At 41.0% G+C, this 16,692-nt stretch overlaps 1 protein-coding gene across 3 annotated transcripts in view; it reads right to left on the minus strand.

The window, feature by feature from the left end:
- Positions 1-4,728: 4,728 nt before the first annotated feature.
- LOC137245556 (dynein light chain Tctex-type protein 2B) overlaps positions 4,729-16,692 on the minus strand; it is a 66,245-nt gene continuing 54,281 nt past the window's right edge. For all 3 annotated transcript variants that reach the window (XM_067776424.1, XM_067776423.1, XM_067776422.1), the window contains exon 4: positions 4,729-4,943. In XM_067776424.1, the coding sequence (XP_067632525.1) occupies positions 4,778-4,943 (166 nt within the window). In that variant the 3' untranslated portion in view covers positions 4,729-4,777. The remainder of the gene's footprint in view (positions 4,944-16,692) is intronic.

Raw genomic sequence — 16,692 nt, forward strand, 5'->3', positions numbered from 1 at the left:
TTATTCTTCATGTCGAAAATTGGTCGGATATGGTCGAAAGTGGTATCAACGGATGCGCATCACTGCCAGTTATAAGAAACTAATTGCGAAATTTAACTCTTTATAACTATTCAAAAGTTGTTTAAAATAACAGGCGCTTTCGATGTCAGCTTAACGCGGACTTTGCATCACCCAATTCAGCAAGTTATTAAAACAAAACACTAAAAGAAAAGTTATATAATAAATTTATATGCTCACTTTGCATTTTTGAAAAAACTAGTAATGAGGAATTTATTTTTTAAATTGTCCTCAAGAATAAGCGAAATCAGTGATGCAAAATCCTTTAGTTTCTAGGGGCATAACACTCCTTTGAAATTATTCTTACCTCATACTTAAGTTCAGGATATATGTACTTATGAGAAGGGTTTGAAAAATCACTAAGTCTTGCATTCAAACATCTATTGTTTATTTGCGAAACTATACAATAGCGTCTGAAATGTTAATTTTGATTTTCACACTTCATCCTTCAACACCCAAGTCTCCCGGTTTGACATTTCCTAAAGTTGGCGGCCCTATCCAAAACTAGTCCCTTGGAGTGAATCACATTGATTATAGCCTATCAACCAAGTTTATATATCACCTACACGTTACGGCTCCTTTTACAAATGTGAATAGTAGGCACATATATCTACCAGGTGAGGCTTTGCCCTTCGCAAGAACACTCAAAGTGGTGAAGCAAAAGCTTTCCCAAGACAGTGGAACTAATGACCGTGTGTGATACTACCCTAACGTAGTGGACAGTCGAACTTGTCTGAAAACTGAAGCTACGCGGTCATCCATAATGAGCTCCTTTATCGTAAGGGCGGAAAACAGTAGTTAACAACTTTCAACTTAAAATCCGTCGACTTTCATTCTAAATTTGATTTAACGAAGACTATTGAAGTCAATGTTGTCAACACAATCGTCTGCAATCTTTGGTCTACATTTTAAAAATTTTATCCAGGGTCCTTGTAAAATTTTAATTATGTAAATGCGCCGAGGAATATACGATTTTCACCCATGATGCAATGACAACCACTTAGACTGCTTATGATTTCGAGGGCGGCATCCTTGGCCGAATAGTCATTCCCTAACGTTTCAAGGTGTTTCTGTGGTGTAGCTCGACAGCATAGCGCGACAAAAGCATCCGTTGGAAAGTCTTCAGAACTACACCTAGAGCTTCTAGGAAAGTGACGTCGACGAAGGTATGAGTTCGAAGTCGCAGTCCTATAGCTTCTGTGCTGGCATATGGTATGAGTGTCAGGAGGCGTAGTAGCGACTGGTGGTTGGGATTGCTACTGTTTGCACATGATTTAAAGAAATTATGTTCGCGACGATTGTTAGTAGTTAACCCCAGGTGAAACTACGCTTTGCACGAGCTATACAGACAAAAGTGTGACCATTTTATGTATATTTCTTTTCAGCAAACGCAGCAGTACCAATTCTCTGGAGCAAGCGAACGAGGGACAATCCCTTCGCAAGGAGCTACTCCTGAAAATTTTTGAACGGTCTTTTGATGCAAAAACCCAGGATCTTTCCTCAAATACATATAAACAAAACCTTTCCTAAATATTATTTTTTTAAATAGAAAAATCAAGCTTTTAAAGTAAGAACACCGGTAAAGTGATCGGCGTAAACCTCTAGTAGGAACACGATAAAGTGATCGGCGTAAACCTCTATTCCAAAACTGATGTTGTTTGTGTTAATGCTGGGTCAAAAAATGAAGTCCTTGACTATTTCGAAATTATGGCTGTCAACAGTAACGTGGTTGCCAAGGCGCGAATCTGCTGACTCGTTTTGTCTTCATTCACATTCAAACCTATCTTTTCAGCTTCTTTTTCCTGTTTGGAGTAAGCAGAACTCACAACGCGGGTGTTTAGACCGATGATGTCAATTTCGTCAGCATGCGCCAGTAATTGCGCGCTCTTATAGCATATTGCTCCAGAGTGGTTATGTTTTGCATAAAGTATTATTAACTGCAGCATCAAACTAAAGAAATCACACGATAGAGGGCCACCCTCTCGTTTAGTTTTCAACGGCTCGGAGAGTTCCTTCCCAATTCTGACTGAGCTGATGATGTTGCTCAACGTCATTTTGCATAGCCGTATAAGTTTTGCGGGAAAACTAAATTCAAACATAGCGTCATATAGGCAGCTCCTTTTCGACGAAGAGGTGATGCGTGTAAATTCTTTCTTTGCAGGTTTTTTCCCAAGATTTGGCGCATTGTGAAAATATGGTCGATTTAGCATGTCTGAAGCCGCACTGATAAGGTCGAATCATCCGATTCAAAATACTGAGAAGGTCGATTCTTATGGACTTTTGTCGACTGTACAAAGAACACTTAGGTTCCAGTCGTCAGCCATGCCGTCGTTCGACCATATTTTACATAGAAGTTCATGCATGCGCTGGCGGTCGCCGTGGTGTGATGGTAGCGTGCTCCGCCTACCACACCGATTGTCCTGGGTTCTCACCCCGGGCAAAGCAACATCGAAATTTTAGAAACAAGGTTTTTCAATTAGAAGATTTTTTTTCTAAGCGGGGGCGCCCCTGGGCAGTGTTTGGCAAGCACTCCGAGTGTATTTCTGCCATTAAAAGCTTTCAGTGAAACCTCATCTGCCTTGCAGATGCCGTTCGGAGTCGGCATAAAACAAGTAGGTTTCGTCCCGCAAATTTGTAGGAAAAATTAAAAGGAGCACGACGCAAATTGGAAGAGCAGCTCGGCTTAAAATCTCTTCGGATGTTATCGCGCCTTACATTTATTTATTTTTTTCATGCATGCGCCTTACCAACTCGTCGCCGCCATATCTGAATAGCTCCGCAGGCTATCGGCATATCATTCACGTACTTTTGCTGCGTTCGTCTTTAACGTAGCCCACCCTGGCGTTGAAGTCGTCAAGTACGACTTTTATATTATGGCGGGGGCAGCGCCTGCATTTGCGTTTTATGCGCTCGTAGAATGCGTCCTGCACCTCATCGTCCTTCTCTCCCATCGGTGAACTGGCGCAGATGAATGAAATATTAAAAAATCGTTGGCGACGAACTCTCCCACCGCTAATCCACGCCGAAAATGCGCGTATTTGCATGTCCACTCAATCAGGGCTGTCATGGAATCCCAGTCGATTTTGCGCTTTGTCGAAATTACAAACCAATATTGATTTAAATTGGTGTCATAAAACCGTATTGGTTTTGCTCTTTTCGAATGTAAATAAAAGCGATATTCGAATCAGCTGTTATGCGGTGCACCGGCAATTGTGATGTTAATTTTTTTGGCAATATTTTATAAAATAGTTGTTTTGTGCATTTAAACAGAAATAAACAAATTTATTCACATCAAAATGGCATCAGCAGTTGTAGCATTTATATTATTGGAAGAAGAAAGTTGCGAGAAGGTCAAAAGGAAAATTTGAAGAGATCGCAGCAATCCATTTGAGTTGCCAGAGACAGCGTATTTAAAAATATTTCTTAATGTGGGTTTCTGCAGTTTGTATTTGCAGTTACATTGCGTACTATTGCATAAACAAAGAGGCTTTCCGAATGGTATTGGACACCATTGAAGGACGCTTAACTCGCTCGAAAGTTCTGCCAGTGCTGCAACTAACAGATACGTTACGATTTTTAGCTGCAGGACCCTATCAAAGATCAGTTAGCAAGGATTCTAGCATGAGTGTAGGTAGAAGCACGGTGTCACGATTTTAGATTACGTGTTTCGTGAAGCCCTTCGTAATATCTGGATGTTTCTCCATAAATTCAGTCAAAATGCTGTTTTGCATTGAATTTTTATGTTTTCCTCTATTAAGAATGAAAAAATATATACTATATTTACATTTATTTTTATAAAATAAACTTTTATTTACTTACATTTTTAGAACATACTAAACTGCAAGAGAAATACTACTAGGAAAAAATTAAATCCAACAGCATTTAACTGATTGGATTGTTTCCGATAGCAAAATCGAATTATCGGATTCTGTGACACCTAAAACCGACACTAATTCCAATTCGAACACTAAACCGATAACATTGGATTTCATGACACCAAAGCAATTATTTTGTCGTTTTTAAATCCGATTCCGACAATAATTGGATTCCATGACAGCCCTGAATGCCAATTTTTTTTTTATTTTTTTCCTTGCTTCGTTTCTTGGATGGCGGTGATGTCAGCTTTTGCTTTCACGAGGACATCAACCAGCCGGGCATCAGCACCGATCCGGGAACGGACATGAACATACGCTCGCTTGCAGTCGCACCTTATGGTGATCAGACGTTGCTGATTAAGTTCCAACTAGCCCTTAAACCGGTTATACGGAGTTTATTGCCATCTATGTGTGTGAAATATTCTCTCCACTGTTAGCTGCTGGTTATGTGTGAAATATTCTTCGTTGCCGTCTATGCATGTGCGTATGGTTTACAGTTCTTGTATAGCCTTTATTTACTAACCGCACAGTGACGCATCGAAATTGCTAACATTCACCACAATACCCATGAAGGGTATACTTTTTAAACTACTTCGTGGAGTATAAAACGAGCGCGTTTCGAATATTCCAAACCTTTGATTCTTTCTCGGAAAATGTTTTTTAATTTTTTTTTTTATTTTGGGAGTGTTTTTCGTGTTTTACCACGAAAAAAAGTAACGATACATTGACAGCGAGGAGCTTACTTTTACGCTTCTAATCCATAACAAATACATACGAAATGGCTAAATAATGCTATTGTGCAACAATAAATTTAATTTTATTATGCATTAAAGAAATAATTATATTTAATCATAATAAAGATAATAAAGCGTGGCGATGCCGAAAAAATTTGGTGTATCGTGAACGTAAGAAATGTATCCATCTTTCTCTGCATCCCAAAGAAAGTTGACTAGCGAACAGTAGCCTTGCATAGCCTTCTCAGCAATGCTCACTATGCAGACATAACGGTATCTGAAATATTAAATGGGAAAAAGCGTTACACAAGTTTTACAATTTTTCGAAAATGCGTTTTTAACGGGTTTTTATGACGTATATAGGTTAATATAAAGAGACCTCAATGACCATGTGACTTGGAATTTTTTTCAAATCTTTTGTCAATTTTGAAAAAATTACCGCCGCTGGTCACATCAGATACCACAGAATTATATTAAGTAACTTGAGGGGAAATAGAAACTTACTTCAGATTACATTAATAGTTGCTTGAATTAAGTTTTAACAGAAACATAAAATAACAACGCAGTTGTTCCACTTAAGAAATTATATCTGCATACATTGAATGTAAACATATGTTTTTGAGGTATGAACATCTTTGCTCGCGGTATGAGGAAATTATGAATGTAAGGACATTAAGTGTAAGCGTAGTTGTTGTTGTTGTAGCAGTGCCTCGCCCCATCCAATAGTTACGACCGATCACGAAGTGTCATCAATATCCTCTAACGGGAGTCCAAAGAAACTTTCAGTTTCAACAGGGGTGGACCATAATGAGAGGGGTGTTAGTGGCGTTGGTTCCACATTACAATTAAAGAGATGGTTGGTGTCATGTGGGGATACATTGCAAGCGGGGCATACATTTTGTAAGTAGGGGTTGATTCTGGATAGGTAAGAGTTTAACCTGTTACAGTATCCAGATCGAAGTTGAGCTAGAGTAACTCGCGTTTCCCTGGGGTGTATTCATTCCTCTTCCGCAAGTTTTTGGTACTGTTCTTTGAGTACTGGGTTCACCGGGCAATTCCTGGCATAAAGGTCCAGACGCCTGTTTGTGGAGTTCGCTGAGGACCTGCTTGTGTTTTTTTGGCTTTATACGGCTAAGTTCTCAGCTGCCGTATTTCCTCATAATGCTTACGGAGATGACTCCTTAAGCCCCTGGCGGTGTTGGCTCATCAATCAGATGTCTGTTGGGATGCCCCGGTTTCTGGGTATTCAACCGGAACTGTTTGGTTAGCATCTCATTTCTCTCCCTGATGGGGAGTATTCTCGCCTCATTATGTAGGTGGTGTTCTGGGGACATAAGAAGACAGCCCGTGGCGGTTCTGAGAGCAGTATTTTGGCAGGCCTGTAGCTTCTTCAAGGGAGTAGTTTTTAGGTTCTGCGACCATATAGGAGACGCGTAGCATACAATCGGCTGGCCAATTGCTTTGTAAGTGGTAATGAGCGTTTCTTTGCCTTTTCCCCAAGTACTGCCAGCAAGAGATTTCGAGGATTTTAATGTAACCCCATCAAATTTTTTGTAAGCGTAGTCTTTGTATGTGGTATTGTGTATGGGGGATATATGTAGAATGTAAATACAGGGGTGGTGTGTGGGATTGGTATACTGTAATGAAGTACTTAATTAATTGGCGCTTAACTGTTTAAACGGTTATGGCCGTTCAACAAGGCGTCAATTGGCGCCAATTGGTCACACCAAGAGAGTGTAAATAGTTTTCCACCTGGTCCTCGGCGTGGTTTTCGTTTGCCGAAAGAGGACTTTAATTTTCAATTGCCTACCTAGTCCAATGTAGCATTTATTGGCAAGAGTGACTTCGCTGAATTTCAGAGCTGATGTTATTGCTTGTGTTAATGCTGGTTTCCAAATAAACGAAGTCTTTTACTATTTCGAAATTATGGCTGCCAACAGTAGCGTGGTTTCCAAGGCGCAAATACGCTGACTCTTCGCTCGATGGCAGTAGGTACTTCGTTTTGTCCTCATTCACCATCAAACCCATCTTTTCTGCTTCTTTATCCAGTTTGGAGTAAACAGAACTTACGACGCGGGTGTTAAGGCCGATGATATCAATGTCGTTAGTATCCGCCAGTAATTGCACGCTTATATAGAATATTGGTCCAGAGCGGTTAAGTTCTGCAGCCAGTATAATTTTCTCCAGCATCAAATTAAAGAAATTTCACGATAGGGAGTTACCCTATCTGAAACCTCGTTTAGTTTCGAACATAGCGGAGAGGTTCTGACTGAACTGATAGCTTTTCTCAACGTCATATCGTACAGGGAAGCTTTGCGGGGAAACCAAATAACCATAAGCGGCATATATGCAGCTCCTTTTCGTGCTGTCGAATGCGGCTTTAAAATGTACGAATAAGTGATGCGTGTCAATTCTTTTTTCGCGGGTTTTTTCCAAGATTTGGCGCATTGTGAAAATCTGGTCGATAGTAGGTCTGAAGCCGCACTGATAAAGTCCAATCTGTGGAGTCACTACACTGTTGCGCAATGTGGGAACAATATACATGGTAGAGTTGATATGAGCGAAATCACACAGCAACTCAAGGCAAGCACGTCACCAATAAATGAAAGAGCCAGAAAACATGAAAAAATGCGTGATTTTTATTATTGCTACCCAAAGTATTTACAAAAACAAATCACTCGGTAAGGTATTCTGCTTTAAGTTTTAATTTTCTGGTTTTTTGGTTGCAACATTGCTCATTATTTGGTCAGATTTATATGAAATACAAAAATAAATAAACATGAAAGGGACTTAATATAAAGGTAGTAAAAAGAAAAAGGCAACAGAAAAAAAATATAATAAAAAGTAAAACAAACTAAATCTAAATTAAATTCAATTGAATCATTTTCTAATTGCCGGTTTATCAGTTTTCGAAAAAATATCGATTTATCAACGAAAAGTTATGGATATGTCATAAAACGTCATCGATTTGATATCGCACTGTTACCAATTTCTTATCGGAGTGTTATCGGGAAGTTGTCGACTTGTTATCAAAGATGTATCGTTAACTTACGGAAAAGTTAACGGTATGTCATCAAAAGGATATGAATTTGTATTCGGTAACTTATAGATTTGTTATTGGAGTGTTGCTAATTTGTTATCGGCGGTTTATAGAAAAGTTTTAAATTTTATTATCAAAAATGTATCAACTCGGTATCGAAAAGATATCGATTTACCGAAATACCGATAAAACTTTAATATAAACCCCAATATTAACCCGATAACATGTGTTAACCATCGATAACAAGCATAAGAAACCCATAAAAAGACGATGACAGGCAATTGAAAACTTGACAATAATTCGTTATCAATAATAAAATGATAATAAAACAACTTGTCGGTATCGGTTGTTACCGTTAAGAAGCCGACGAAGCTCTTCTCAAAAGGCAGAAACTATTTGTTCCTTGTAAAGTTCCCTTTATTGTGATTAAGCTTCAACCCTGGGCGAATTTCGCTCCGTTGCAACGGTGCCAAGGTTGCTAACACAGAGACTTTTGATGGTAACAGGTAACATAGCATATAACAACCATCGCAAAGGTAGGCAACTCGAGGATCCGGAAGGAAAAAATTACGTACATACATAGGGTCAAAGCCGCAGGCATATCGCAAAACTAGATCACTAGGGAGCTAGCTGAAAAATCTTTAGTTGCAAAGTTATGAGTACCTCCGGGCTTCCCAAATCATTATCTACTGAATTGTATGCTCGATATATACATACTGTAACGAATTTGCTTGCAAATCCTCTTATTTGCAATCCTCTACTAAGTTCGAATCACTATACTGTTGAATAAATAACTCCAATTTGTAATAATGCAAAATAGCCTTTATTAAAGTACTTCACAATAACAAACTGTGCAACGAATAGCTTGCTTAATAACCACACTGATTGATAGCTCAATGAAACTCTACTATTCAGAATAACACTGCTATTGCTCGCTAGATATCGTCTTAATCAAACTGCTTGACAACTCAAATCAAACTGAATTACTTCTTACTCGCTTGCCACGCTTTTATAGTTTACGCTGCATACTTCTAGGCTCTTCGATTTCCAGAACTTACCAACTATTTCGAGTGTTTATAGTTCTCATATAGTTTCTACTTGTTTACAATTTTCTACTTTTCAGCGTCTCTCAGATGTATGTGAGTTTGTAGTTTACAGTCTCTCGCACACACATAGGCGTATAAGTAAATGCATCTGTGTGTGACATCTCTCGGCTGCCTTATATATGTGTATACATGATTTGATTATTGACGTGAACATCGCTTAGCATCGCCTTAGTGATGGTATAGCTTAGGGATGCTAATATCCATGACACTGCCCTCCACCTAAGTCTGATCGTCCCGATCAGACAAGTCTCTCGATCTAAACGCTGCTAGCATCGCCAAATGTACCACTCTTCTACTCCGTGGTTTCTCAATGCTTTGTATGCGGTAGATGGTATCACTGATCTTCTTCACAACCTTGTACGGGCCTTCCCAACTGCACCGAAATTTGGATGGAACACCTTTCCGCCGGTGAGGGTTGTATAACAGTACCAAATCTCCCGACAAGAAACCTTTCGAATTATTTTCCTTGTCGTACCCGTGTTTCATCTTACTACTCATTATCCTGGATCGTTCCCTCGCACTCTGTTGCTTGACCAATGAAGAACTACTTCGCAGAGCTTGCGCTGGACGGATTTCCTTTGCATAATCAGTATCGTTCCGACGCTTCACAACAGTAGTGTGCCTTGGCTTTAAACCACCCTTGCATTCTTTCTTCGTTTCAGTACGTCCGTTAGGGCTTTTCAATGCCAGTGTTTCTCTCACAGGTACCTTCGGTTTTGATTTGTTTGGCCCATTTGTTCCATCAACCTTTACCTTTGAATTTCGTGGCCTTCGTCGAGTCTTCTCCACCAGTACCCGATTACTGCTGATCCCTTTTTCCAAACTAAAGTTAAGTGGCACATCTTGGTTCTCATAACACATCACCCTTCTCTGCATATCGATCTTGATGTCATGGTCAACCAAGAAATCCACTCCCAATATAACTTCATCAACAATCTACGCCACAACAAATTTGTGTAGAACCATGACCTTCTAAATCAATACTTCACATATCACTTCTCCCTGAACTTGGTTATACTCGCCAGTGACCGTACGCAACCTTGCTCCAGGTAACGGTTTTACTCTCCTGTTGACCAAGTCAGATCGGATCAAGGAATGAGATGCGCCCGTATCTACAGTCAGTATTCGTTCGTTGCCATCCACATTCCCTCTGACGGTAAGACTGCTCGATTTTCTACCAATTTGCGACACAGATATCACAGGGCATTCAGTAGCTGGATCTAGCTCTCTACCTCTTACTCGCTCTTGCTCATCTCCTCCAGCTTTGCGTTTACGCCCACCCACATTGTTGGAACTATTAAGGCCAAGATCGCAATGACGTGCAATGTGACCGGACTTCCCGCATTTGAAGCATTTGATAACTTTTTCACTCCGTTTTTGCGATCCTTTCAGCGCCTCCAATATTGCGTCTACCCACTCTGGCCTTTCTACTTCCACACGGCGTGCTTTGTATGCTGGTTTACTCAATAGTGAGGCCGTTTCCTGAGTCAATGCATGTGATACCTTTCAGCAAATGTTTGCTTTGGGTTCGCGTATGTGGCTCGCTTCGTTTCGATGTCCCGTATGCCATTTATAAAGCTCTGAATCTTCACTCTTTCCGTGTATTCCACGGGTGCATCCGCATTTGCAAGATGAGCCAATCTTTCAATGTCCGAAGCAAACTCCTGCAAAGTCTCGTTAGCTTTTTGGTAGCGGTTTTGCAATTCTATTTGAAATATCTGTTTCCTGTGTTCGCTTCCGTATCGCCGTTCTACAGCAGCCATCAATGCGTCATAACTGTTCCGTTCGTACTCTGGAATAGTCTGTAAGATTTCCGCGGCAGGCCCTTTCAGTGCCACGAACAGAGCTGCAACTTTATCTTCAGCATTCCATTGGTTCACTGCTGCGGTCTTCTCAAACTGTAGCTTAAAGACCTGAAAAGGAACAGAACCGTCAAAGGATGGTGTCTTTACCTTTGGATTACTCGTTGAAACTGCTGGGCGATTTAGTTGCAACTGCTCGATACGTCCTCTCAAATCATCCACCTCGGCCTCGATTTTTTCTTCAAACTGTAAAATTATTGTATCTTGCGCCTCCAACTTCGAGGAAACACGTCCTTCTTGCTCTTCCAGTTGAGCAGAGATTTGCGATGATATCTGTGCTGAAATTTGAGCCGACATTTCGGATATCCGTGCCTCTTGTGCTTCAATCTTCGCTGTAATCTGTGTCGACATTTCTGACATACGCGTTTCTTGTGATTCCATCTGGGATACCATATACGTCTTCTGTTCTTCTAGTTGAGATGACATATACGTTTTCTGTTCCTCTAGTTGTGATGACATATTTGTGGATATTTGTGATGACATTTCTGTTATACGTGCCTCTTGCGCTTCCAGTTGGGATGCCAATTGCGACGACATTGATGCTACTGTCGATGTTTGTGCAGATATTGCAGCCAATATCATGTTCAAGTCTGTGCTCGTAACTGTCTGCGATGTTTCGTTTTTCTCTTCAATTTTTGTTGTTGTTTCGTCCCCATCAGGATAAAAGACAAACTCGTCCACATCAATTCCTTGCGACTCCATTACCTCTCGTAACCGTGCTTGAAGTTCGATCTTATTGCCGGTTGTATTTAATCCACGGTTCTCCAACTCCTTTTTCAGTTGCTGGATCTTCAATTCACCGAACTTTGCCATGTCCTTGTTGTCCTCTGGAATTTATTCAACAATTCCTCTTCTGACACCAATTGTAACGAATTTGCTTGCAAATCCTCTTATTTGCAATCCTCTACTAAGTTCGAATCACTAAACTGTTGAATAAATAACTCCAATTTGTAATAATGCAAAATAGCCTTTATTAAAGTACTTCACAATAACAAACTGTGCAACGAATAGCTTGCTTAATAACCACACTGATTGATAGCTCAATGAAACTCTACTATTCAGAATAACACTGCTATTGCTCGCTAGATATCGTCTTAATCAAACTGCTTGACAACTCAAATCAAACTGAATTACTTCTTACTCGCTTGCCACGCTTTTATAGTTTACGCTGCATACTTCTAGGCTCTTCGATTTCCAGAACTTACCAACTATTTCGAGTGTTTATAGTTCTCATATAGTTTCTACTTGTTTACAATTTTCTACTTTTCAGCGTCTCTCAGATGTATGTGAGTTTGTAGTTTACAGTCTCTCGCACACACATAGGCGTATAAGTAAATGCATCTGTGTGTGACATCTCTCGGCTGCCTTATATATGTGTATACATGATTTGATTATTGACGTGAACATCGCTTAGCATCGCCTTAGTGATGGTATAGCTTAGGGATGCTAATATCCGTGACAATACATCCAACAATTAACGAGAAAATACTTTGCAGTACATTTTTTGCTCGTATTTTGATCTAGGTGTGTGGCATGAAGTTAAGAAAATGTCTGGTTTGGCAGTCGCGGCATGAAGAGCAAAACTTTTGTAACTACAGGCACAATAAACTCCTGAATTTTTATCAAGACGTGGTTGCAGTAATGGCTTAGTTGATTTCTACAACAGCAATATTTTTTGCGTGATATTGCCTCGTGCCACTGTGGAAAAGGATGTACGAGAAAAACGATATAACATTGTGACTAAAGTAGAGAATCCTCAATCCTCAGATGTCCACAGACATCATAGGTTCTGGACAGAAGTTTCCTGTTTTAAGGAAATCCAAAATGCTGCCTGAAACCTCTGATATCAAAAAAATTAAATTCCCATATTTTTAATTAAGTTTCCTTTCGATTAAACGAAGTTTTTTTCGAGATCAGTCCGGGCCAGACGTTTCGGACTTGTTATCAGAATAAGGTATTTGTTGTTGGCTTTGCCAACATCTATATATCGACGATGCCTTCACAAAACCATCTATCGACCAACTGCAAAACCATCTACCTAACGGCATTTGAATTGTACAGGAGAGCAAAAAAACTAATTTTACGCCCTTTTTCTTTAGTTTTTTTTCATGATAGATTAAAGTAATATTTCTTTCTAAATCTAATACATTAAGATTTTATATAGTTAAAAATGGTCCAGTTTTCTTCCGTTAGGCGTTTTATATAAGTGAAATGGGTATAAATTCAAGTTTGGTATTCAAATTCCATTTAACCGTTATTTTATAAAATTGACACGCAAATATAAAATTTATGACGTTTTTGGATGGAGTTGGAGGGACTGAGCTCAGGCATAAGATGTTCGATAGTAAATCGATAACAAACTCTCTGAGAACAAATCGATCTCTTCGATAACAAATCGATAACTTGTATATACCAAGTTTAAATACACCGATAGGTCGTTGATAAGAAATTGATAACACACGCATAACCCGTCTATAGCAAACCGATAACTTATCACAAGCAAATTGATAGCAATCCTTCCGGTTTTCATTCCGGCTTAACTTCTACTCTTTCCTTTCTCTCTCCTACTCTTTTGTCCTCTTCTTTACTTGCCTTTCCTTTTCTGCGGTTTTTTTTCCTATCATATCCTTTCCTTGCTGTCTGATTTCGCTGATATCAACTCAACCACGTACATTGCTCCTACGTTACGCTACAGTGTTGAACTGGCCGGTCTATAAAGACCTCACATATATTGAATGTGTCCATAGGGTTAACGTTACAGTCAAGTGACTGCACTTAACATTACGACAGCTTAGCAATACCACTTACCACGCACAGCTTATAATACTGTATACCAATACCACACGGAGCCACCGTTGTGTGATGGTAGCGTGCTCCGCCTACCACACCGTATGCCCTGGGTTCATCCCCGGGCAAAGCAACATCAAAATTTTAGAAATAAGGTTTTTCAATTAGAAGAAAATTTTTCTAAGCGGTGTCGCCCCTCGGCAGTGTTTGGCAAGCGCTCCGGGTGTATTTCTGCGATGAAAAGCCCTCAGTGAAAACTCATCTGCCTTGCAGATGCCGTTCGGAGTCGACATACAACATGTAGGTCCCGTCCGGCCATTTTGTAGGGAAAATCAAGAGGAGCACGATGCAAATTGGAAGAGAAGCTCGGCCTTAGATCTCTTCAGAGGTTATCGCGCCTTACATTTATTTATTTATTTTACCAATACCACACACGCCGACGCTTACATATGTTCCATACAGTGTTCCATACACTATACCAATACCCCACACTTACTTAATTGGCGTTTAACCGTTCAAACGGTTATGGCCATCCAACAAGGGGCGCCAGTCGCTTATCTGTTTGGTTAACTGGCGCAATTTGGTTATCCGAGGAAATTTAAATCGTTTTCCATAGGTCCTTCCAGCCGAGTAGGGCCCGTTCTCTTCCTCTGCGTCCATAGGTGGGTTCCGATAAAAATACATTCATAGCCGGAGCATGATCGTTCAGTCGCATAACAGGGCCTAGCCAGTGTAGCCGCAATATTTTAATCCGCTGAACTACGCAGAGGTCTGAGAAAAGCTCGTACAGCTCATAATTTAATCTTCTTCAGTACCCGCCGTCGCTAATGTGTAGAGGTCCGTAAATCTTTCGAAGAAATGTTCTTTCGATCACTCTCAGAGCAGCCTCTTCTGATGTTGTCATGGTCCATGGTTCTGCACCATATAGCAGGACGGGTACGATAAATGACTTGTAGAACATGATTTTTGCCGAGAGAGGACTTTTCTTTTCAACTGCCTACCTAGTCCAAAGTAGCATTTATTGGCAAGAGTGGTTTACAAAAAACCGTCGTCTTTTACTTTAAAATTATGGCTGCATACAGTGGCGTGATTGCCAAGGCGTAAACGCGGCGACTCTTTGTTTGGTGAATGCAGGTACTTCGTTTTGTCCTCATTTACCAACAAACCCATCTTTTCAGCTTTTTTTGCAGTTTGGAGTAAGCAGGACTTATCACGCGGCTGTTCAGGTCGATGATATCAATGTCGTCAGTATCCCCCAGTAATTGCACGCTTATATAGAATATCGGGTCACTAATTCCATCATCGTCGATTGCGGGATCGGCCTCATCATCCCTGGGCGGTACATCACTGTCTCCATTTAGGAGAGCAGATAAGTGTTCTCTCCATAATCTAAGTACTCTCTGGGCTACAAGGTCGCGATTTGTTCTTACAGGAGTTTGTCCCTGACTTAAAACCTTCCGTCTGTTGCGAATTTTTTGGTTAAAATTGCTGGCGTGTTTCTGGTGGCTAGCACAATCATGCCTTCCTGACTCTGTTTTTTTTCTTCCTGTAAAGCCGTCTCGTTTCTCTTTTCAACTCGCGGTAGCGTTCACATACTTCTTGTTGCGCTCGTTTTTAACGTAGCCCTGTAGGCAACGTATTTTCTTTCGATTGTAACGCGGCTTCCTACATAGTATCAGTTGTTTTTCCGTGCTCGCCGGTAACCAATATTTTCCTCGGCAGCGGTAGGAAGAGATTTTGTGATATGCTCTAAATGTTAAGAGAGAAGGTGTGAGAGTCGAGTTGCGAAATCAATGGCAGTCTGTTGCGATCGCTGCCTTTCGACGTCTAGCTGTTCTTGTGTTTTTTTCCTTGCGGTAAGCCGATTCGATGTTAGGTCCTCGGATCATGCGCAAATCTACATACTGGACGCATGTTGTTGTTGTAGCAGTGCTTCGCCCCACCTAACAGACGCGACCGATCACAAACTGTCATCAATATCCTCTAACGGGAGTCCAAGGAAACTTACTGTTTCAACAGGGGTGGACCATAGGGAAAGGGGTGTTAGAGGCGTTGGTTCCACATTACAATTAAAGAGATGGTTGGTGTCATGTGGGGACACATTGCAAGCGGGGCATACATTTTGTATGTCGGGGTTGATTCTGGATATGTAAGAGTTTAACCTGTTACAGTATCCAGAACGAAGTTGAGCCAGAGTGACACGCGTTTCCCTGGGGAGTATGCGTTCCTCTTCCGCAAGTTTTGGATACTTTACTTTGAGTACTGGGTTCACCGGGCAATTCCCGGCATAAAGGTCCGACGCCTGTTTGTGGAGTTCACCAAGGACCTGCTTGTGTTTTTTCGCTTCATACGGCTGTGTTCTCAGATGCCGTATTTCCTCAAAATGCTTACGGAGATGACTCCTTAAGCCCCTAGGCGGTGCTGGCTCGTCAATCAGATGTCTGTTGGGATGCCCAGGTTTCTGGGTATTCAACAGGAACTGTTTGGTCAGCATCTCGTTTCTTTCCCTGATGGGGAGTATTCTCGCCTCATTATGTAGATGGTGTTCTGGGGACATAAGAAGACAGCCCGTTGCAATTCTGAGAGCAGTATTTTGGCAGGCCTGTAGCTTCTTCCAGTGGGTAATTTTTAGGCTTGGCGACCATATGGGTGACGCGTAGCACGTAATCGGCTGGCTAATTGCTTTGTATGTAGTCATGAGCGTTTCTTTATCTTTTCCCCAGGTACTGCCAGCAAGGGATTTGAGGATTTTGTTACGGCTCTGAATTCTCGGAACAATTGCGGCTGCGTGCTCACCGAAATGTAGATCCTGATCAAACGTCACACCCAAGATTTTGGGGTGTAGGACAGTCGGTAGCGTAGAGCCATCGACGTGGATGTTCAAAATGGTCGACATTTGGGACGTCCATGTTGTAAATAAGGTCGCGGAAGATTTAGTCGGTGATAATGCCAGGTTTCGCGAGGCGAAAAAACTGGAGAGATCAGGGAGGTAGCCGTTTATTTTATTGCATAGCTCATCGATCTGTGGGCCTGGGCCTGTGGCCATTACTGTGCAGTCATCGGCGTAGGAAACGATTGTGACTCCTTCCGGTGGTGAAGGTAGTTTAGATATGTAGAAATTAAACAAAAGTGGGGATAGGACACCACCCTGTGGCACCCCTTGTTTAATTCTCCTTGGCTTTGATGTTTCGTTTCTAAATAGCACCGATGCCTGCCGACCACCCAGATAAT

This window comes from Eurosta solidaginis, chromosome 3 (assembly GCF_040869045.1).
Source record: "Eurosta solidaginis isolate ZX-2024a chromosome 3, ASM4086904v1, whole genome shotgun sequence".
In the NCBI taxonomy this organism is placed as follows: domain Eukaryota; kingdom Metazoa; phylum Arthropoda; class Insecta; order Diptera; family Tephritidae; genus Eurosta; species Eurosta solidaginis.